This window comes from Mesoplodon densirostris, chromosome 1 (genome assembly GCF_025265405.1).
Source record: "Mesoplodon densirostris isolate mMesDen1 chromosome 1, mMesDen1 primary haplotype, whole genome shotgun sequence".
Taxonomy (NCBI): domain Eukaryota; kingdom Metazoa; phylum Chordata; class Mammalia; order Artiodactyla; family Ziphiidae; genus Mesoplodon; species Mesoplodon densirostris.
Genome location: NC_082661.1, coordinates 201,554,965 through 201,578,647, shown reverse-complemented (window position 1 = coordinate 201,578,647; position 23,683 = coordinate 201,554,965). Strand labels below are relative to the sequence as shown.

Below are 23,683 nucleotides of genomic sequence, written 5' to 3'. Positions count from 1 at the left end.
AAAAGAAAGACTTAGAATAATATAGCCAGTTCTCATCTTTTGCTATAGTGAAAAATGAATCTGAATGTAGATCATTATATATATAGCATATTTTATTTCTTTGCTGGAAAAAATGTTGATTGGAGGATTGTGTCCCTCACCAAGGGCTGAGGATCACATAATTTATAAAAGTAATAATGCCCATTTATTGAATGCTTGCTGTGAACTAGATACAGGGCTAAGTACTTATATACTACTTTATTTATCCTTCCCAACAGTCTTACAGAAAGCTGAGGCTCAGAGTGATTTTAAGTGACTTGCCCAAGGTTACACAACTAGTAGGGAATCTCAAAACTGGCTCTAAAGTCTGCTATTAACCACTAGTTTATGTACCTTGTGTTAGATATGACTATAGATTTCTCTAAAAAGAAAGGCAACAGCTTAAATAATTTTAAATAGGAAAAAAGTACTCTCATAGTTTAGAACTAGAAGGACAGTAGGCCCTCTGTATCTGCAGATTCCATATATGCAGATTCAGGGAAACTCAGATCGAAAATATTCAAGAAAAAAAATTCCAGAAAGTTCCAAAAAGCAAAACTTGAATTAGCTGTGCACTGGCAACTATTTACATAGCATTTACATTGTATTAAGTATTATAATTAATCCAGAGAGGATTTAAAGTATATGAGAGGAGGATGTACATAGGTTATATGCAAATACCATGCCATTTTATATAAGGGACTTGAGCATCCTTGCATTTTGGTACAGAGGGCCGTGTCCTGGAACTAATCCCCCAGGATATCAAGGGAAGACTGTAAACAGCAATTTCCCAGATCTATGGTCCTGTAGGCCAAACCCAGCTTGCTTCTGGTTTTGTAAAGTTTTATTGGAACACAACCACACTCATTACTTTATCATCTATGGGTGCTTTCCTACCACAATGGCATAGTTGAGTAGTTGTGACAGTCTCAATGACACATAAAACCTGAAATATTTACTGTCTGGCCCTTTACAGAAAAAGATTGTTGACCCCTGACCTAGATCAATGCTGTTCTTTTATAAACGAAGAAACTGAGACATGAGAGATTAGGTAACTTCCCAATAATGCAGTTAGTTAAAATCCAATTCTCCTGATACCTAACTCACTGTTTTTTTCTCCTATACCATGCTACTTCTTAAGTCCTATAAAATCAACAAGTGTACCATATAATCATTATATACGGGACTTTAAAGTATTATAAAATGTTTATAATATATAGGAATATTTAACCTAGTTAAAACAGAATGCTAGCTATAATAAGAGTAAACAGTTAGTCATTTCTCTTTCTTTCTTAGAATTTGAAGAGCTTTGGGATTATACTTTGTATAGCCCATGTCTTAAAGTTCTGCAGCCAGCTTTAAACTTATATTTCCTTATTTTCCTTCACAAATTTCTCTGTAAAAAATAGAGGCTTTGGGGCCTCCCTGGTGGCGCAGGTGGTTGAGAGTCCGCCTGCCGATGCAGGGGATACGGGTTCGTGCCCCGGTCTGGGAGGATCCCATATGCCGCGGAGCGGCTGGGCCCGTGAGCCATGGCCGCTGAGCCTGCGCGTCCGGAGCCTGCGCGTCCGGAGCCTGTGCTCCGCAACGGGGGAGGCCACAACAGTGAGAGGCCCGCATACCGCAAAAAAAAAAAAAAAATAGAGGCTTTGGAATTGTTTCATTAATTGATTGTAAACAGCAGCTCAAGTTAGAAACCTATCACATATACATCTATAAAATACAGATCATACAGTTTGTACCTAGTTTTTTCTACTTACCATTACATTATCCGTGGAAGTTTTTAAGCATTGAGGTGATATGATCAGATTTGAATTTGGGAATGATAACTGGCAGCAGTAAGAAGGATGTATTGGGGAGAGAAGAGGCTGTGGGGAGGCTATAATAATAACTGTGAGATGATGGGGCCTGTGACTAAAGTGTGGCTGGAGAATCAAGGCCAACAATATGAGAAAAATTTAGGGAGTAGAGTGTATGAAACTTGGTTATAGTTGGATAAAGTGGAATGGGAACTTTGAGTACGTGTGAGCTATTGCATTCAAATGGGAAGCCCTCTCGATCACGAAGGCTAGTTTAGGCTCTCCCATATTATCTGGCATATTTCTCTACTATTGCCTTTACCACATTATTATTATCATCTGTTTGTGTCCCGTCTAGATGATTCAAGCTCCTTAATGGTGGGAATTATGTCATGTCTTATTCATCTTTTGGGGGGACAGATTACTTTAAAAAATTAGATTATGCTTTTGCATACATTTTTTTTTTAAAAAAGGAAAATACGGGCCTCCCTGGTGGCGCAGTGGTTGAGAGTCCGCCTGCCGATGCAGGGGATACGGGTTCGTGCCCCGGTCTGGGAGGATCCCATATGCCGCGGAGCGGCTGGGCCCGTGAGCCATGGCCGCTGGGCCTGCGCATCCGGAGCCTGCGCATCCGGAGCCTGTGCTCCGCAACGGGGGAGGCCACAACAGTGAGAGGCCCGCATACCACAAAAAAAAAAAAAAAAAAAGGAAAATACAAGAGATAGATTGGTTAAGATATTCCTAAATTTCTTCACATTTAGGATCTGACTCTTGAAGCATTTTAATGAGTCACTTGTTTTTCCATTCATTATAATCTCATCCATCTAGAGGATTGATGATGCAGCCTTTCTTAAGTGTGCTGTATCATCTTCTGAGGGATTTTCGTCGAGGCCACTAACAACACCATTCTTCAAATTTTGATGTGGGTACTTTCTTGGTGTGTAATACATGTTATTTTTGCATGTATCTTAGTAGCAAAACATAATACAGCTTCACCTGTTGTGGCTACCTGCCTTTCTTGAGTCCCATAAAGTAGTGCTTTTCAGATGCTGTAGTGAAAAACTAGTTTGTGAACTAATACTTTGGTAAAGACAACAAAAATAAATTAATTACTGGAAAAATGAAATGGAAAAAAGGGCACACAAAGTTCAAACTTCAATTTTTTATGAAATTCAACAGACATAAAATTACTTTCAAATATAACTTTGCTATCAGAGTTTCTAGACACTCCATTTGTGTACTGCCTCACTGCAGACCTGTTTAAAAAAAACGTTTGTGGACCAGATCCACTTTGAATAGTACTGCTAGTACTGCTGTAAAGCACTTTGTTGTTGCTTTTCATATTCATCTTTGAATTTCCAGAACCTGCAACATAACATGTGATGACTGATTGAATGATTAATATAAGACAGATGGTGTTTATCCTTAACACTGACAGTGTTTGTTTTTTTATTGAAATTTCTTGAAGTGTTATAAAACCACATGAGTAGTATATATCCTTAGTATATATATGCATATGTTGGTTTATGTGCTTAGTTTGTAAAAATAAAAGGAAGTTCCCAAACTCCAAAGAGAAGACTGATTCTTGTATAGCCATGGTAACAATTAGTCATCAGAACCATTTCAAATCTGCTTACTCAATAAATGACAGTTCTTTAGCATTCATTTTAAGTCAGTGTAATAAATCAACAACAACTTCCCTTAGTGAACAAGATTTTGCAAGCCTCTGCAAGTCCACCAGCCACTGAACGCCACACTTCCTCGCAAGCTCTATGTAAGATTAGCGATGTGCTCTACTCAGAGGGACTATGCCTGACCAGCATGGCTCTCGCTGAAGTAAGTAAGAATTATTATTTAGCTTTGTGTTTTTTGCTTTATTTCATATATTGAGTGGGAAATATCTCATCTTTTGACACTTGGAAACAAATTATTGGTAAATTAATTTTTTAGTAGGCTTCATGTTTTTATTCAAGTAATTATCATCTGTTATCTGAGTACAACCCTGTGACTTCTATGACATTCTCAAGTAAAAATAATAATAGGGGTTCCTCTTAAGAGTTTGCAAATGCAATTCATATATTTAGGTAAACTTCAAGTCCTTTTTTTTTTTTTAACTGTTTTATACTAGACCTTTAAACTATTGTGACTGTAATAAATTAAGTGGTCCAGTTCAAACAAGGAAATGATTATTGGTAGTGAAGCATCAGTAGAATGCCTTCTCAAAAAACAGACTCTAAAATATGAACATCTTACAAAATATACAGTGCAGTGAAAATGTTGTTTTTAGACCCGGGAAATGACAGTAGTATTTAACAAGCAGATTCTGATAACAAATAACAATTGTATCTAAACATGCTAATGCTAAGAAACACTTTTTTTTTTTGTAAATCACAGTAGTAAATTCTTGGAAGTTGCATGTACCTTTACTGAGTAGGAACTACTGAAGCTGTAATTCAGTTTGTCAAAGCAGCAGATTCTCCTTTAATTACTGGCATAATATATTTTTTCTCGACCATTTGATTCAAAATTTAAAATCTCTATACTCTTTGCTTTTGTAAATCAAAAGGAAATAATGAGTATAGCTTAATTTTTTTCTGACTTAAAAGTAAAAAAATAAATTTTAAGAAACATTTACCTGTGAAATGAAGTAATTCAAAAATGTCTGCTAAGTGACATCCTTTATGATTGTGATTAAAATAATATATGCAGAATGCAGTGTTATTTTAGTTAAGATAATTTATATGTTGATTTGGATAATAGAAAAATAGTCTCCAGGGTTCATAATCTGTTCATCCATTCCAAAAGTATTTTTAGTACCTCTATTTACCATGTGTTGTGCTCAACATGGGAACAGTAGGAGTGAGTAGAAAGTGCCTATATTTTGGGGGCTTATATAGTGTTATGGGGCAGACTAATAGTGAATAGGCAATTATTACGAGTGTTATAAATTTGACTAAAAAGTTGAGTATGGTATAATCCACTATATAAGTGCAATGAAAAAGATGTGATTAAATTGTTATAGGAGCACAGAGGAAGTACACCCAGTCCAGGCTAGGAATAAGGGAGATTTTCAGAGCTGGCCTTTTTGAGCAAATGAACCTCAGCTGAGTCTTAACAAATGAGTAAGAGTCAGTTGATAAGACTGGGAGTTGGTAAAGGGCATTTCAAAATGAGAAGATAGCCTGAACAGAGGCAGAGAGGTATGAAATAGCATGAAGTGTGTGGAGAAATACATGCAGTCATGTTTTCCTTTATACAACATAAGGTGGGGTTTACCATCTTATTTCACAAATCCACATGGGTTAAGTTTGGTAAATACACACACATTCTCTGTCAACTTTCAGATATAGCTCTAAAATTAATCAGAAACTGCTATAAAATATATTTTGCATCATTTAAAATCTTCTAACTGAATTGTAAAGAGTACAAACTAAGGTTATTTTAAAGAAGAATGAGTCTAATAGCACTGTTGCTGCCTGTATAAGTACTGCATCAGTAACTATATAGCGTTGAGTTTATTTTAGAGGTGCTTTCAATCAAAGTGCCATTTGGAATTCTTTCTACTTAGTACTCTTCTGATTAATATTTAGTATAAAAGTCACTCTTTGCCTGTAAAGACCTTTCTGAGAATAATACAGTATGAGTTAATACAGTATTCTGCATAATAGTATTTCATCTTGATAGTACATGCTAAAATGTCAGATTATAAATGCAAAGAAGTTTGAAAAAAGGGAATAAAGTGGGCTGACTTCACATAGTACCTTTATGCTTTTGCTGTAAGGCCTCTTTTCTGTGATTCATTGTAAATTGTTGTGTTTACGTGTAAAAGTACATTATTTTTGTTGTGTATTTCCTGCAGTGAACCAGTAAAACCTGTCTTCTTCTGTTTGAAGTATTTTTTTCTTCAGAACTTCCTATTTTGTTGGTTGATATGACTTTACTGGCTCTTAGAGGAGCAATAAAAATGGCCTCAACTTCCTGTCTGCTTCAGTGCCATAATGTGCCCGGGTATGATAGAAACAAACTTCCGTGGACCATCTCTTTTTTTCTGGTGTTTTTAATCTCTTAATATATTGGGGGAAGGAGGAGTATCATCTTTTTTTCTTCCTAGGAGTCAGAATCTTAGATACATTAAAAAAAATTCTGGGTTAGAGTTTAGGTGGAGTTACACTTGCACTTATTATTAATATGTAGTCTTTATAAGTCCCACAGTCAGTTCTTATTAGGATGTTGTCTTTTTTTTTTTTAACGTCTTTATTGAATTTGTTATAGTAATGCTTCTGTTTTTTATGTTTTGGTTTTTTGGTCGCGAGGCATGTGGGATCTTAACTTCCCAACCAAGGATCAAACCTGCACCACCTGCATTGGAAGGCAAAGTCTTAACCACTGGACCGCCAGGGAAGTCCCTCGGCTAAGTTCTATAGAGTGAGTGTCTTAGGGTAAATATTTTTTTCCTGCTCCTGTCTTCCTGGTCTACTTTATATAATAGACTTTTTAAAAAGTTGAAAACATTGCATTCTTTAAATAGACATTTTAAAAGAATTTAGTATAGAAAGTTTTTGAGCTGTTGTGTCTTGCCCAAATCTGATGTCAAATGTAAAAGTAATTTTATCAAAATGAATATTTGTTAATGCCCTTTTTATAGAGCAGTCCTCTGACAAAGGAAATAATTTTATGACCATAATAAAGCCTTTTACTAGATAGAAGCTAGAGTAGTTTGATATAAGGTAAGATACGTAGATGTTTTTGAGACATAATCTTTTCAAAGAGTTCACTGTATTAAGCAGATATGTCTAAAACACAAGGGAAAGAAAAGTGAATGAATTAGAGAAGTCAAACTACTATTTGTGTTCATAGAAGGGAGATCACATCCCATTGGAAGAATTAGAGAAGACCTCATGAAAGAAGCATTACTTAATAAGCTAGGCTTTCACATCATTACTCCATGAGGAACAGCTTGAGGACTTGTACATAAACTTGAGGAAAATGGAATAGTGAAGTCTGTGATATAGTAGAAGAAGAATGGGCTTAATCAGAACTGAATTAAAACCCTAGCTCCCACCATTTTTTAAAATAAATTTATTTTATTTACTTATTTTTGGCTTCATTGGGTCTTTGTTGCTGCACGTGGGCTTTCTCTAGTTGCGGAGAGCAGGGGCTACTCTTCGTTGCGGTGCACGTGCTTCTCATTGCAGTGGCCTCTCGTTGTGGAGCACGGGCTCTAGGTGTGCGGGCTTCAGTAATTATGGCACATGGGCTTAGTTGCTCCGCAGCATGTGGAATCTTCCTGGACCAGGGCTCAAACTCATGTTCCCTGCATTGGCAGGCGGATTCTTAACCACTGCACCACCAGGGAAGTCCCTTCCACCATTTTCTACCTGTGCGACAGCAAGTCAGGGATGTTTAGGCCGTCTGTAATGTAGTTGTGATGCTTAAATGACAGAGTACAGTCTGCCCTCTGTATCTGCAGGTTCTGCATCTGTGGAAAGGGAGGGCCAACTGTATTATGCCATTTTGTATAAGAGACTTGAGCATCGTTGGGTTTTAGTATTTCAGGGGGGTCCTGGAACCAATCCCCCATGGATACTGAGGGACAACTGTATATGTAAGCTTTCTGGAAAAATATGTGAGACATAGTGGTTTAGTAAATAGTCTTTCGCCTCCTTTTCCCTACTTTATGTCAAAAATTAATGGACGAAAAGATTGGGAGGTAGGCTGGAGTCAGAGCAAGGAGAGCCCTGAATGCCTGGATAAGCTGTTGAAATACATAACATTAAGCAGTTTGGAAGTGACACTCATAGCTAGATAAATCTGGCAGCCTTGCCCTTGATAGATGTTTAGGGATGGGACAAAGGGGCATGGTGATTGGTTAATGGAAGATATGAATTAGAGTACAGTGAAAGAGAGTAGAGTTCAATGACAGTAGGAAGAAAGAGATGAATAGGAGAGAGATTTTTCCCAAGTAGAAATCAGGGGAATTAAAACTGATGGGTTATGTAAGTCGAAAAAGGAGTCAGATTGGCTCAGGATTTGAATTAGGACAACTGAAAAAATGGCGTTGCCACTTGCAAAAGCAGAGGAATTAGAAAAAATAGCTGGTTTTGCAAGGGAGAATTAGACTTTGATTTTTCATGTATCTTTGTTCTGTAATTCTGTTTCACTTGCAGTATGCTCTGAACAGTAGTGCAGGGGTTAACAGCACAGACACTTGGAGTCCTGCTGGCTAGGTTTGAGTCCTGACTCCACCACTTAAAATTATTATATCATCTTGGTGAATTGACCCTTTTATGTATGTAGTGTCTTTTTTTTTTTTATTGAGGTAAAAAACTCACAACGTAAAATTTCCCATCTAAACCATTTTTAAGTGTACAGTACATTAGTGTTAACTGTGTTTACATTGTGCAAAACTGAAATGCTTATATCCATTGAACGACAACTCTTCTTTTTCCCCACCCTTCAGCCTCTAGTAACCACCATTTAATTTTTTTCTAAGAATATGACTACTTCAGATACCTCATATAAGTGGATTCATGCAATATTTGTCTTTTTTGTGACGCCCTTATTTTACTTAGCATAAATGTCCTCAAGGTCCATCTGTGTTGTGGCATATAACAATTTTCTTCTTTTTTTTTTTAAGACTGAATAATACTCATTCTATGAATTATACTCATTCTATGTGTATACCACTTTTTCTTTATCCATTCATCCATTGATGGGCATTTAGGTTGCTTCTGCCTCTTGGCTATTGTGAATAATGCTGCAGTGAACATGGTTATGCAAATATATCTTCTAGGTCCTGTTTTCAGTTCTTTTGTATATATACACAGAAGTGGGATTGCTGCATGATGTGGTAATTCTATTTTAGATTTTTGCGGAACTGTCATACTGTTTATAGTCTATCTGTACTGTTTTAATATTCCCAGCAACAGTGCGTAAGGATTCCAGTTTCTCCACATCTTGGCCAGCATTTGTTATTTTCTGTTTGTTTTGAAAGTGTGAGGTGCTATCTCGTGATTTTGATTTGCATTTCCCTAATGATTAGTGATGTTAAGCACCTTTTCGTATGTTTATGGGCCATTTGTATTTCTTTGGAGAAATGTTTATTCAAGTTCTTTGTCCATTTTTAATTGGATTATCAGTTTTTTATTTTGAGTTATAGGAGTTTATTATGGATATTAACCCCCATCAGGCATATGGTTTGCAAATATTTTCTGCCATTCTGTGTGTTGCCTTTTTACCCTGTTGATTGTTTCCTTTGCTGCACAGAAGTTTTAAAGTTTGATATAGTCCCATTTGTCTATTTTTTTTCTTTTGTTGCTGGTGCTTTTGGTCGTATATCCAAGAAATCATTGCCAAATCCAGTGTCATAAAGTGTTTTCCCCATGTTTTCTTCTAGGAGTTTTATAGTTTCAGGTCTTACATTTAGATCTTTAATATACTTTGGGTTAATTTTTGTGTATGGTGTAAGGTAAGAGTCAAACTTTATTCTTTTGCATGTGGATATCCATGTTTTATATAGTGTCTTTTTTTTATCACTAGAAATTTTCTTTACTCTGAAGTTTGTGTTTGATAATGCAGCCACTTCCATTTACTATTACTATTAGCATTACTATTAGCATGGTATATCTGTTTCTATCCTTTTAACTTATTTGTATCTTTATACTTGAAGTGGCTCTTTTCTTGTAGGCAACTTATAGTTGGGTCTCACTTTTTTTTCCCCCCACTTTTTCTTATCCAGTCTGTCTTTTTTTTTTTTTTCAGCCTTTATTTGAGGTAATTGTAGATTCACATGCAGTCGTAAGAAATAATAGATCTTGTATATCCTTAACGCAGTTTCCCTCAATGCTAATATCTTGCATAACTTTAGAACAATATCACAACCAAGGAATTGACATTAATATAGTCTGCTTACCTTATTCAGATTTCTCTTGTTTTACATGCACTAATTTATGAATGTATATGTTATCACATGTGTAAATTCATGTGACCACTACCACAGTCAAGATATAGTATACTTCTATCACAGATATCTTTTGTGGTACCCATTTACAGCCCCAGCCACTCCTCTTCCTTCATCTTTCCCTATCCCCTGGCAGCCACTAATCTTCTCTCCATCTCTACAATTTTGTCACTTCAAGATTGTTACATAAATGGAATCATATAGTATGTAACCTTTTGAGACTGTTTTTTTTTCATGCAGCATAATGTTATATGTTTCAATGGCTTATTCTTTTTTATTGCTGAGTAGTATTCCTGAGTCTCTGCCTTTTAGTTGGGGGTGTTTAGACCACTTATATTTAACATGATTATTGACATAGTTGGGTTTAAATCAGCCATCCTTCTCAGGTTCTGGCAAACTATGACCCAAGTGCCAAATGACACCAACTATTTTTATAAATTAAGTTTTACTGAAATACATCTATGCTCATTTATTTACTATTGTCTGTGGTTGCTTTTGTGCTACATTGGCAAAGTTGAGTAGTTGTGATAGAGGTTTACCATCTGCGAAGCCTGAAATGCTTACTATCTGACTGTTTACTGGAGAGGTTTTCAACTACAAATTGGGGTATTTGTTTTCTATTTGTTCCATCTGTTCACTGTTTATTCTGCTTCAGAAATGTGAGCTTAAAAGATACTAGAGTGGTTGCTGCCTATTAGAACATGTACACATGCTTTCCTCAGATAAAAGTTTAGACCTGACAGAAGGTGTCTGTATTAGTTCTCTACTCTGTTTAACAGACTACCGTTAACTTAGTGGCTTAAAACAACACACATTTATTATCTTTCGGTTTCTGTGAGTAAGGAGTCTGGCTTATCTGGGTCCTCTGCTCAGGATCTCACAAAAGCTGCAGTCAGGCTGTGGGCCAGTCTTTGTTATCCCATGGATGCTTAACTATGGAAAAAATCTACTTCCAAACTCATTTAGGTTGTTGGGAGAATTTCTTTGCAGTAGTGTGACTGAGGACCCTAACTTTTTACTGACAGTCAGGTGGAGGCCTCCCTCAGGTCCTAGGGATTGCCTATAGTTTCCTGCTACGTGGCTCTCTCCATAGCACTTAGCTGCTTCAAGGCTTGCAGGAGAGGCTCTCACACAACCTTATATAATGTAACATAATCAAGAGAGTGACAGTTCATCACCTTTCCATATTCCGTTGGTTAGAAGCAAGTCACAGGTTCTTCTCATACTCAAGGGGATTATATGAAGGCATGACTCATTGGGGGTCACCATCATGTGTCCACCACAGTAACTTTAAGAAGATATTAATAACTATTGGGATTTCCCTGGAGGTCCAGTGGTTAAGACTGCGCTCCCAATGCAGGGGGCATGGGTTCGATCCCTGGTTGGGGAACCTAAGATCTTGTATGCTGCGTAGTGCAGCCAAAAAAAAAAAAAAAAAAGGATGTTAATAACTATAATCTGTAGCCTTACATTGACCATTTTGGTTCCTGTCAAAAGCTGGAAATAGTTGATGCAATTAACAATAAAGAGGTAATACAGGAAAAGACTAGTTAAGGTATTTATCATTTTCAAAAACTGCATAATAAGTGAAGCTTCCAAGCTAATAATACCAGTATTTGCAACGTGGGTCATACTTTCATAAGCTCTTGTAAATCCATTATTGCGTTTGATATAATTCTCAGAATAGTCTTATGAAGTAGGTAGGTATACCTGATTACAGATAAAGATATTGAGGTTAGCAAAGACTTCAAAAAAAAAAAGCCAGTAAGTGGTATAATCACGAATTTTAACTTAAAGTCTCTTTGTTTATGTCACTAAAATAGGATTGTAGCATAGAACTATTGGTGGTGTGAATAGTCATCAAATATGCTTTGATAATGAATAAGTTTGACTTTATGTAAGTACTAGTAAATTCGATGTGAAAATGCAAATAAAATGAGATTTTTATAATGCAAGTGTCCGTGTTTAGCAACACCGTATCTCTAATCCCCAGAATATTTCTGTAAGGTAAGTGGTTTCTCTGTTTCACAGAGGAGATAACTAAAGTTTAAGCAGGTTGTAATTTACCCACGGTTACTCAGTTGGTAAATGGTGAAACCATGATCTGACCTCAAAATCTAGGATGAACCTATTTCAGTCAAAATACCCTCTATTTTTTTTTTTTTTTTTTTTGCCATACACGGGCCTCTCACTGTTGTGGCCTCTCCTGTTGCAGAGCACAGGCTCCGGACGCGCAGGCTCAGCGGCCATGGCTCATGGGCCTAGTTGCTCTGTGGCATGTGGGATCTTCCCGGAGCGGGACACGAACCAGTGTCCCCTGCATCAGCAGGCGGACTCTCAACCACTGCGCCACCGGGGAAGCCCTACCCTCTATTTTTGCTTTGCATCATCAGATAGTCTTTAAACTTAAAATTTTTAGCTCATAGCCTCTCTTTTTGGAGGTAGTGCATTCCACATCCTGAAGGTCATGTGCTATTGAATTATTCTCAAATTAGATTTTTTTAAATGTGATAAAATACACATAGCATAAAATTTACCATCTTAATTTTTTTTTTTTTTGCGGTACGCGGGCCTCTCACTGTTGTGGCCTCTCCCATTGGGGAGCACAGGCTCTGGATGCTCAGGTTCAGTGGCCATGGCTCATGGGCCTAGCCGCTCCACAGCATGTGGGATCCTCCCGGACGGGGGCACAAACCCATGTCCCGCATCGGCAGGCAGACTCTCAACCACTGCGCCACCAGGGAAGCCCAAACATCTTAATTATTTTTAAGTGCATGTTTCAGTGGTATTAAATACATTCACATTGTTATGCCATCATCACCACCATCCATTCCTATAACTCTTTTCATCTTGTAAAACTGAAACTCTGTACCCATTAAACGAGCCCCCCATTCTCCTCTCCCCACAGCCCTTGGCAACCATCATTATACTTTCTGTCTTTATGATTTTGACTACTTATACCTCATATATTGAATCATACAGTTTATCTTTTTTTGACTGGCTTATTTCACTTAGCATAATATCTTTAATGTTCTCAAGGTCCTCCACATTATAGCATATTGCAGAATTTCCTTTTTAAGGCAGAATAATATTTCATTGTATGTATATACCACATTTTGTTTATCCATTTGTCTATGGACACTTGGGTTGCTTCCATGTTTTAGCTATCATGATTAGAGCTGTTATGAACAAGGGAGTATAAATATCTCTTCAAGACCTTGCTTTCAGAGTCACAGACATAGAAAACAAACTTATGGTTACCAGCGGGGAAATGAGGGGGGGAGGGATAAATTAGGAGGTTGGGATTAACATATAGATAACCAAGGACCTACTGTATAGCACAGGGAACTATATTCAGTATTTTATAATAACCTGTAAGGGAAAATAATCTGAAAAATAATATATATTATATACATATGTATATATGTGACTGAATCACTGTGTTGTATACCTGAAACTAACATGACATTGTAAATCAGCTGTACTTCAATTAAAAAAAAAGATCTTGCTTTCAATTCTTTTGGATATATATCCAGCGTGGAATTGCTGCATGATATGGTAATTCTATTTTAAATTTTTTGAGGAACTACCACACTGTTTTCCACAGTGGCTGTACCATTTTATATTCCCACCAGTAGTACACAAGGGTTCCAGTTTCTCCCCATCCTTGCCAACACTTGTTGGCTTTGGTATCAGGGTGATGCTGGCCTCATAGAATCAGTGAGGATGTGTTTCTTCCGCTTCAATGTTTTGGAAAAGTTTGAGAAGGAATGGTATTAGTTCTTTAAATGTTTGGTAAAATTTACCGGTGAAGTCATAAGGTCCAGGGCTTTTATTTGTTGGGAGATTTTTGATTACTGATACAATCTCTTTATAAGTTATAGGTCTATTCAGATTTTCTGTTTCTTTGTGATTTAGTCTTAATAGGTTTTGTGTTTCTAGGAACTTGTCCTTTTCATCTAGGTTATCCAGTTTGTTGGTGTACAGTTCATAGTTTTCTCTTATAGTTCTTTTTATTTCTTTAGAATCAGTAGTAATGTCCCCATTTTCATTTCTGAATATACTGATTTGAGGCTTATCTCTTTTTTCTTTTTTTTTTCAATTTTATTTATCTTTGTCTGTGTTGGGTCTTCGTTGCTGCGTGGGGCTTTCTCTAGTTGCAGCGAGCAGGGGCTACTCTTTGTTGCGGTGCATGGGCTTCTCATTGCAGTGGCTTCTCTTTTTGCGGAGCACGGGCTCTAGATGCACAGGCTTCAGTAGTTGCGGCACACGGGCTCAGTAGCTGTGTCCTGCAGGCTCTAGAACGCAGGCTCAGTAGTTGGCACATGGGCTTAGTTGCTCCATGGCATGTGGGATCTTCCCGGACCAGGGATTGAACTCATGTCCCCTTCTTTGGCAGGCATATTCTTAGCCACTGCACCACCAGGGAAGTCCCTCTCTTTTTTTCATAGTCTGTCTAGCTGAATTTTTGTCAATTTTGCTGATCTTTTCGGAGAACCAACTTTTGACTTGATTGACTTTCCTCTATTGTTTTTCTGTTCTCTGTTTAATTTCTCTTTGCTCAAACCTTTATTATTTACTTCCTTCTGCTAGGTTTGGGTTTAGTTTATTCGTCTTTTTTCTAGTTCCTGAGGTTTTAAAGTTAGGTTTTTGATTTGATGTTTTTTTTTTTTTTTTGATGTGTTTAAAACTAAATTTCCCCCTTAGTGGGAAATTAGCTTAGCTTTCACTGTATCTCATGTTTTAGTATGTTGTGTTTTTGTTTTCATTTGTCTGTAAGTATTTTCTAATTTCTCTGTGATTTCTTCTTTGATCCATCACTTGTCTAAAATTGTGTTAATTTCCACAATTTTGTAAATTTTTCATTTTTCTTTTTTGTTATTGATTTCTAACTTCATTGTGTTGTGGTTAGAGCAGATACTTGGTATATCTATCTTTTAAAATCTATTGAGTCTTAATTTGTGGCCTAATATGTCGTCTCTCCTAGAAAATGTCCCATGTGCATGCACTTGAGAAGAATGTGTACTCTGCTGTTGTTAGGTAGTGTTCTGTATATGTCTGTTAGATCTAGTTGGTTTTTGTGTTAAGTCCTCTGTTTCCATACTTATGTCTGGTTGTTTTGTTCATTATTGTGAGTAGGTTATTGAAGTCTCCAACTATTAATGTAGAACTGTCTGTTTCTCCCTTCATTTCTTAGTTTTTGCTCCGTATGTTTTCATTACTTGTCATTATATATGTAAATGTTTATAATTGTATCTTCTTGCTGTATTGAACCTTTTATTAATATATACTGTCCTTTTTTGTTTCTTGTAACATTTTTTATTTAAAATCTTACTTTGTCTGATACTAGTGTAGCCACTTTGGGTCTTTTTTTGGTTACTGTTTGCATGGAATATTTTTTTCAGTCCTTTTCATTTCAACCTGTTTGTGTTTTTGGATCTCAAATGAGTCTTGTGTAGACAGCATATAATTGGATCACGTGTTTTTATTCATTCTGCCAATCTCTGTCTTTTGATTGGAGTGTTTAATTCATTGATGTTTGTAGTAATTACTGATTAGGAAGGACTTATTTCTGGTATTGTGCTATTTGTTTCTTATGTGCCTTAGAGCTTTTTGAGCCTCATTTCCTGTATTACTGTCTTCTTTTGTGTTTAGTTGATTTTTTTTTTTGTAGTGAAATGTTTAAGTTCCTTTCTTATTTTCTTATGTGTATACTCTATAGGCATTTTCTTTGTGGTTATCATGAGGATTGCATTTAACATCCTAAAATTATAATACTCTAATTTGAATTTATACTAGCTTAGCTTCAGTAACAGACAAAAACTCTGCTTCTTTACAGTTTCATCTCTACCCTTTTCAGTTGTTGATGTCACAAAATTGCATCTTTATACATTATGTGCCTAAAAACATGAACTAAAAATTCAAATTATTAAAATTGTTTAAATTTTATTTAAGTTCTGTTTTTTACTTATTATTTTAAGTATTCTCCTAAATTATGTAGGAAACCTGATTTGGTGTAACAAAGCAAAATTACAGTAAAACTAGCTTTTTACATTAATAATTCTTTAAAAATGTATTTGTCTCTCAAATATAAAAAGTACAGTTACAAACCACTGTTACAATAATACTAGCTTTTCTAATTACTCATGAGTTATTGTCTAGTGTTCTTTCATCTCTTTCATCTTGTAGGTCTCCCTTGAGTTGCAGACCAGGTCTAGTGATCATGAACTCCCTCAGCTTTTGTTTATCTGGGTGTGTCTTACTTTCTCTCTCACTTCTGAAGGACAGTTCTGCTGGATATAGATCCTTCATTGACACATATTGTCTTTTAGTACTTTTAACATATCCGCCCATTGTCTTTTGGCCTCCAAAGTTTCTGATGAGATATCTGCTGATAATCTTATTGAGATCACTGGTATGTGATGATTCACTTCTCTTCTTGTTTTCAAGATTCTCTCTTTAGCTTTTTGGAAGTTTGATTATAATATGTCTTGGTGTGGGTCTCTTTGAGGTCATATTTTTTGGAGTCTCTTGGATGTTTATTTTCATGTCTTTCATTAAATTTGGGAAGTTTTCAGCCAATATTTCTTCACATAGTCTCTCTGCCCCCTTCTCTGTCTTTTATCCTTCTAGGACTCTCATGATATGTATGTTGATCTGTTTGATGGTGTCCCACAGGTGCCTTAGGTGCTGTTTATGTTTCTTCAGTCTTTGTCATACTTGATAATTTTCATCATCTTAGCTTCAACTTTGCTAAATCTTTTTTCTACCTGCCCAGATCTGCCTTCAACTCCCTCTAATGAATTTTTTTATATTTATTTATTTATTTTTGGCTGCATTGGGTCTTCATTGCTGCACGTGGGCTTTCTCTAGTTGTGGCAAGCGGGGTCTACTCTTTGTTGTGGTGCGCGGGCATCTCATTGCGGTGGCTTCTCTTGTTGCGGAGCACAAGCTCTAGGTGCGTGGGTTTCAGTAGTTGTGGCTAGTGGGCTCTAGAGCGTAGGCTCAGTAGTTGTGGTGCACAGGCTTAGTTGCTCCATGACATGTGAGATCTTCCCAGACCAGGGCTTGAACCTGTGTCCCCTGCATTGGCAGGTGGATTCTTAACCACTGTGCCACCAGGGAAGCCCCCCTCTAATGAATTTTTAATTTCAGTTATTAATGCTCCAGTTCCAGAATCTCTCTGTGGTTCATTTTTAGGTTTTCTGTTTCTCTATTGATAGTTCCATTTTGTTAACACAGATGACTTTGTTCACTTCTTCCTTTAGTTCTTTGAGTATCTTCAAGACAGTTGTTTTAAAGTCTTTGAAAAAGAACTAATGACATTTTTACTAGACAGAGACAGTTTCTGTTGATTTATTTTTCCCCTTGAATAGGCCATACTTTTCTGTTTCTTTGTATGATAGATCGTATCTGTTTCTTTGTATGCCTTGTGATTTTTTTGGTTGTTAAATACTAGACGTTTGATGCAGAAATACAAAAGATCATGAGAGATTACTATAAGCAACTCTATGCCAATAAAATGGACAACCTGGAAGAAATGGACAAATTCTTAGAAATGCACAACCTGCCAAGACTGAATCAGGAAGAAATAGAAAATATGAACAGACCAATCACAAGCACTGAAATTGAAACTGTGATTAAAAATCTTCCAACAAACAAAAGCCCAGGACCAGATGGCTTCACAGGCGAATTCTATCAAGCATTTAGAGAAGAGCTAACACCTATCCTTCTCAAACTCTTCCAAAATATAGCAGAGGGAGGAACACTCCCAAACTCATTCTACGAGGCCACCATCACCTTGATACTAAAACCAGACAAGGATGTCACAAAGAAAGAAAACTACAGGCCAATATCACTGATGAACATAGATGCAAAAATCCTCAACAAAATACTAGCAAACAGAATCCAACAGCACATTAAAAGGATCATACACCATGATCAAGTGGGGTTTATTCCAGGAATGCAAGGATTCTTCAATATACGCAAATCAATCAATGTGATACACCACATTAACAAGTTGAAGGAGAAAAACCATATGATCATCTCAATAGATGCAGAGAAAGCTTTTGACAAAATTCAACACCCATTTATGATAAAAACCCTGCAGAAAGTAGGCATAGAGGGAACTTTCCTCAACATAATAAAGGCCATATATGACAAACCCACAGCCAGCATCGTCCTCAATGGTGAAAAACTGAAACCATTTCCACTAAGATCAGGAACAAGACAAGGTTGCCCACTCTCACCACTCTTATTCAACATAGTTTTGGAAGTTTTAGCCACAGCAATCAGAGAAGAAAAGGAAATAAAAGGAATCCAAATGGGAAAAGAAGAAGTAAAGCTGTCACTGTTTGCAGATGACATGATACTATACATAGAGAATCCTAAAGATGCTACCAGAAAACTACTAGAGCTAATCAATGAATTTGGTAAAGTTGCAGGATACAAAATTAATGCACAGAAATCTCTGGCATTCCTATATACTAATGATGAAAAATCTGAAAGTGAAATCAAGGAAACACTCCCATTTACCATTGCAACAAAAAGAATAAAATATCTAGGAAGAAACCTACCTAAGGAGACAAAAGACCTGTATGCAGAAAATTATAAGACACTGATGAAAGAAATTAAAGATGATACAAATAGATGGAGAGATGTACCATGTTCTTGGATTGGAAGAATCAACATTGTGAAAATGACTCTACTACCCAAAGCAATCTACAGATTCAATGCAATACCTATCAAACTACCAATGGCATTTTTCACAGAACTAGAACAAAAAATTTCACAATTTGTATGGAAACACAAAAGACCCCGAATAGCCAAAGCAATCTTGAGAACGAAAAATGGAGCTGGAGGAATCAGGCTCCCTGACTTCAGACTATACTACAAAGCTACAGTAATCAAGACAGTATGGTACTGGCACAAAAACAGAAAGATAGATCAATGGAACAGGATAGAAAGCCCAGAGATAAACCCACGGACATATGGTCACCTTATCTTTGATAAAGGAGGCAGGAATGTACAGTGGAGAAAGGACAGTCTCTTCAATAAGTGGTGCTGGGAAAACTGGACAGGGACATGTAAAAGTATGAGATTAGATCACTCCCTAACACCATACACAAAAATTAGCTCAAAATGGATTAAAGACCTAAATGTAAGGCCAGACACTATCAAACTCCTAGAGGAAAACATAGGCAGAACACTCTATGACATAAATCACAGCAAGATCCTTTTTGACCCACCTCCTAGAGAAATGGAAATAAAGACAAAAATAAACACATGGGACCTAATGAAACTTCAAAGCTTTTGCACAGCAAAGGAAACCATAAACAAGACCAAAAGACAACCCTCAGAATGGGAGAAAATATTTGCAAATGAAGCAACTGACAAAGGATTAATCTCCAAAATTTATAAGCAGCTCATGCAGCTCAATAGCAAAAAAACAAACAACCCAATCCAAAAATGGGCAGAAGACCTAAATAGACATTTCTCCACAGAAGATATACAGACAGCCAACAAACACATGAAAGGATGCTCAACATCTTTACTCATTAGAGAAATGCAAATCAAAACTACAATGAGATATCATCTCACACCAGTCAGAATGGCCATCATCAAAAAATCTAGAAACAATAAATGCTGGAGAGGGTGTGGAAAAAAGGGAACACTCTTGCACTGCTGGTGGGAATGTGAATTGGTACAGCCACTATGGAGAACAGTATGGAGGTTCCTTAAAAAACTACAAATAGAACTACCATATGACCCAGCAATCCCACTACTGGGCATATACCCTGAGAAAACCATAATTCAAAAAGAGACATGTACCAAAATGTTCATAGCAGCCCTATTTACAATAGCCCGGAGATGGAAACAACCTAAGTGTCCATCATCGGATGAATGGATAAAGAAGATGTGGCACATATATACAATGGAATATTACTCAGCCATAAAAAGAAATGAAATTGAGCTATTTGTAATGAGGTGGATGGACCTAGAGTCTGTCATACAGAGTGAAGTAAGTCAGAAAGAGAAAGACAAATACTGTATGCTGACACATATATATGGAATTTAAGAAAAAAATGTCATCAAGAACATAGGGGTAAGACAGGAATAAAGACACAGACCTACTAGAGCATGGACTTGAGGATATGGGGAGGGGGAAGGGTAAGCTGTGACAAAGTGAAAGAGCGGCATGGACATATATACACTACCAAACGTAAGGTAGATAGCTAGTGGGAAGCAGCCGCATAGCACAGGGAGATCAGCTCGGTTCTTTGTGACCGCCTGGAGGGGTGGGATAGGGAGGGTGGGAGGGAGACGCAAAAGGGAAGGGATATGGGAACATATGTATATGTATAACTGATTAAATTTGTAAAATTAAAAAAAAAAAAAAAAAATACTAGACGTTTGAGTGTAATAATGTGGTAACTCTGAAAATCAGATTTTTCCCTATTCCTTAAGGCTTTTTTTGTTGTTGTTGTGGGCTGTCTTTATGCTGAAGATCAGCTTGAGGTTTAAACTTAAAGTCTTCTCAGGTCTTTTCTGAGCCTTTTCCTGGGCATGCATGGTCACTTTCTGATTTTGCTTGTATATGCAGTTGTTTTTAATGTCTTAGTCTTTAGTGTCTTACTCCCAAAAGGGGAAATAGTGAAAAATGCAGCGGTAAAGGGCACCAGCATTTAAAATATCCTGGAAGTCACTTCAGATGAGAGGGAGGGGCTTGCAACAGTGGGAGGAGGTGCAGTAACAGTGGCTGGCCACCTCTTTGTCTGCACCTCTGTGATCAGAAACAGTAGTGAGCAATCAGAGGAGAGATCCCTAATATTCAGAGGATAGAGTCCTTCTTGCCTACTGTGGCTCCTGCAAACTCTGTGCAAGCTGCTCCAGAAACACATGAACAGCTGCTTGCCACATGGCTGAGGGTGGGCAGCTGCTACTGTACACAGAGCTGAAATTGACCAAAGTCAACTGTAATTTACTGACTAAGTCTTCTGGAAGTTGTAATCCTTCAGCAGACTCCAGAGTTTCAAAATAGTTACATCAGACAGATTCTGTCAGTGCAGTTGTTGTCTATGTGGGGAAACAGGCTCCTTGTGCTTCTACTCCACCATCCTCCCACAATTTTCCAATTAGATTTTAAAGGAGTCCCTTCACTGATACAGTTAGCTGAGGTGGCTTATATGACATTTAGTGTAAAAATACAAAGTCACCTGTTCTTCTTTCAACAGTGATTTATATGGTCATTTTACATATATGGTATTGGTAAACTATAATTTCTAGTAATCATTTTTTGAGTGGTTTTATGTGTGTTTTGTTATTTTTTTCCAGCCTCAGCTAACTGGACAATGGCAGTTGAGTAGGTTTTGAAAAATGTATGAAGTTTAGTGGACTGCATCTGCCTTCTCCCCATCTACCTTTTCCCCATCCTTTACAAAAGAATAAATGGGATGTTTGAGAAGAGAGCTGTATTAAAAGAGTGTTACAAATGGCTTCAGAATCTATGAATGCAAAACAAGCTAGGAATCGCTCCACAAAAGGGAAAAGGCAACAGCACCAGCAAATAAAGAACAGATCTTCACTTGGTGATGGTGATGGAGAAGACTCCTTTATCTTTGAAGCAAATGAAGCTTGGAAAGATTTTCATGGTTCTCTTCTTCAGTTTTATGAAAATGGAGAACTCTGTGATATCACATTGAAGGTGAGACTGTCTTTTTTTCTTTCCTCAACCTCTTCAGTGTATTATATAAAATAAAGGTTTCGGGCTTCCCTGGTGGTGCAGTGGTTGAGAGTCCGCCTGCCGATGCAGGGGACACGGGTTCGTGCCCCGGTCCGGGAAGATATCCCACATGCAGCAGAGCAGCTGGGTCCGTGAGCCATGGCCGCTGAGCCTGCGCGTCCGGAGCCTGTGCTCCGCAATGGGAGAGGCCACAACAGTGAGAGGCCCATGTACAGCAAAAAAAAATAATAATAAAATAAATAAATAAATAAATAAATAATAAAGGTTTCTATAACCACACAAGGCACATTTTTGATGCTTTGCTTATTATAGTCAGAATGGTTTTAGTTTCAACCCTTTATTACATTGAAGGGGAAGGGACATAAGGGAGGGTAAGTAAAGGGAGCCTAGCATAAGATAAAATTATTTTACTAATTAAATGTTGATATTCACTATTTCTTAGTTTTACTTCTGAAAGTTCTGGAGCCCTAAAACAACAAATAGTTATTATTTGTGAAATGGATAAATTGCTGTTGACCAAATAAGCTTTTTTTTTTTTTGGCTGCACTGTACGGCTTGCGGGATCTAAGTTCCCTGACCAGGGATCAGACCTGCGCCCTCCTCAGTGAAAGCGTGGAGTCCTAACCACTGGACCGCCAGGGAATTAGCTTTTAACTTGTGAATTAAAAAATCTTGATGTTGGGAATTCCCTAGTGGTCTGGTGGTTAGGACTCCATGCTTCCATTGCAGGGGACATGGGTTTGATCCCTGGTCAGGGAACTAAGATCCTGCATGCTGCCTGGCACAGCCAAAAAGAAAAAGAAAAAAAAAAAACAACTTGATGTATTCACTTACTCTTGATGTTGGTTAGAAGTCAGAATTCTTGGTTGTATATATAGCTGCACTAGTGTTTTACTGTGTGTTCCTATTCTGGTGTAAGCATATCTTGTTTTTCTGCACTTTTTTGCTTTATTGTGTTTCTCAGATAATGTGTTTTTTTGTTTGTTTGTTTGTTTTAAACAAATTGAAGGTTTGTGGCAGCCCTGATTTTTTTAGTCTAAACATAACTTTTATATGCACCGGGAAACCAAAAAATTCGTGTGACTTGCTTTATTGAGATATTTGCTTTATTGCAGTGGTCTGGAACTGAACCTGCAGTATCTCCAAGATATGCCTGTAATTTAATCTCTATTTCAATATTACTGTCTTTAAGTGAGATTGTTTATTTTTACCTGATAGTAAAGTAGAGTGTTTTTTAGACTGGGATGAAAAAGTCTTTAGTAAACTTTGTCTAAGGCCTATACGATCATGTTGCTCTGCTACAAAGAACAGTTTTAATAAAGTTGGAAAATTGATAAAGCAGTGTTGAAGAGCCTGTGTTCTAATTGTTTCTCATAGCTCATTTAAAGTACCTCTTACTATTCTTACCTCTCAGTGTAATATTAAATTCTTTTGAGGATTTATGTGTATACATGCAGCATTTTCCACATGAGATTTGCCACTTTGGGATCTTTTAGATTTTGCTTTCTGCTCCTGATCAGTCAGGTTCTTAGAGCTCAGAGTTGTGGGGATTGAGAACACCCTTAGAGAGTCAGATCAGGGACACTCAGCAAAAGTCTGTAAACGGAATGCATAAATTCTGAGTTTTAGGCCCGGAATGTCCAGGAGTATAGTGTTGTACTGTAAATAAATGACCTACATTCTCTTTACTTAAACTTTTAATTAGGACCTACAAATATGTAAGGACACTAAGGTATTGAGAAGAAAACTGTTAAATAATTTTACTAGCTTTATGTGAAATTTAGCCATGTATAAATTTTAATGAAGGAAGACCTAAACTGTAGGTGTAGAACACCTGATCTGTATAGTATATTATGTTTAATCTAATGCCATTGTTCTAATTTTCAACGCAAGTGTGAAATTCAGTGACCCACACTGGATTTGGCAAAAATAAAAATGTAAAACAGATTATTTGAATTTAATAAATTATCAGTTCATCATATCAGTATATGTTGGAAAATAATTAAATAGAATATTATTATTATTATTATTATTTTTTTTTTTTGCGGTATGCGGGCCTCTCACTGTTGTGGCCTCCCCCGTTGCGGAGCACAGGCTCCGGACGCGCAGGCTCCGGACGCGCAGGCTCAGCGGCCATGGCTCACGGGCCCAGCCGCTCCGCGG

General features: G+C 37.1%; 1 protein-coding gene across 9 annotated transcripts in view; it reads left to right on the top strand.

The window, feature by feature from the left end:
- KLHL8 (kelch like family member 8) overlaps positions 1-23,683 on the top strand; it is a 53,473-nt gene that overhangs the window by 5,769 nt on the left and 24,021 nt on the right. For 4 of the 9 annotated variants that reach the window (XM_060114395.1, XM_060114446.1, XM_060114435.1 and 1 more), the window contains 3 exons: positions 3,523-3,653; positions 6,131-6,242; positions 21,112-21,481. In XM_060114395.1, the coding sequence (XP_059970378.1) occupies positions 21,269-21,481 (213 nt within the window). In that variant the 5' untranslated portion in view covers positions 3,523-3,653; positions 6,131-6,242; positions 21,112-21,268. Of the gene's footprint in view, positions 1-3,522; positions 3,654-6,071; positions 6,257-21,111; positions 21,482-23,683 lie in introns of those variants that run through there. The other 5 variants (XM_060114374.1, XM_060114424.1, XM_060114406.1 and 2 more) reach the window with 4 other exon arrangements.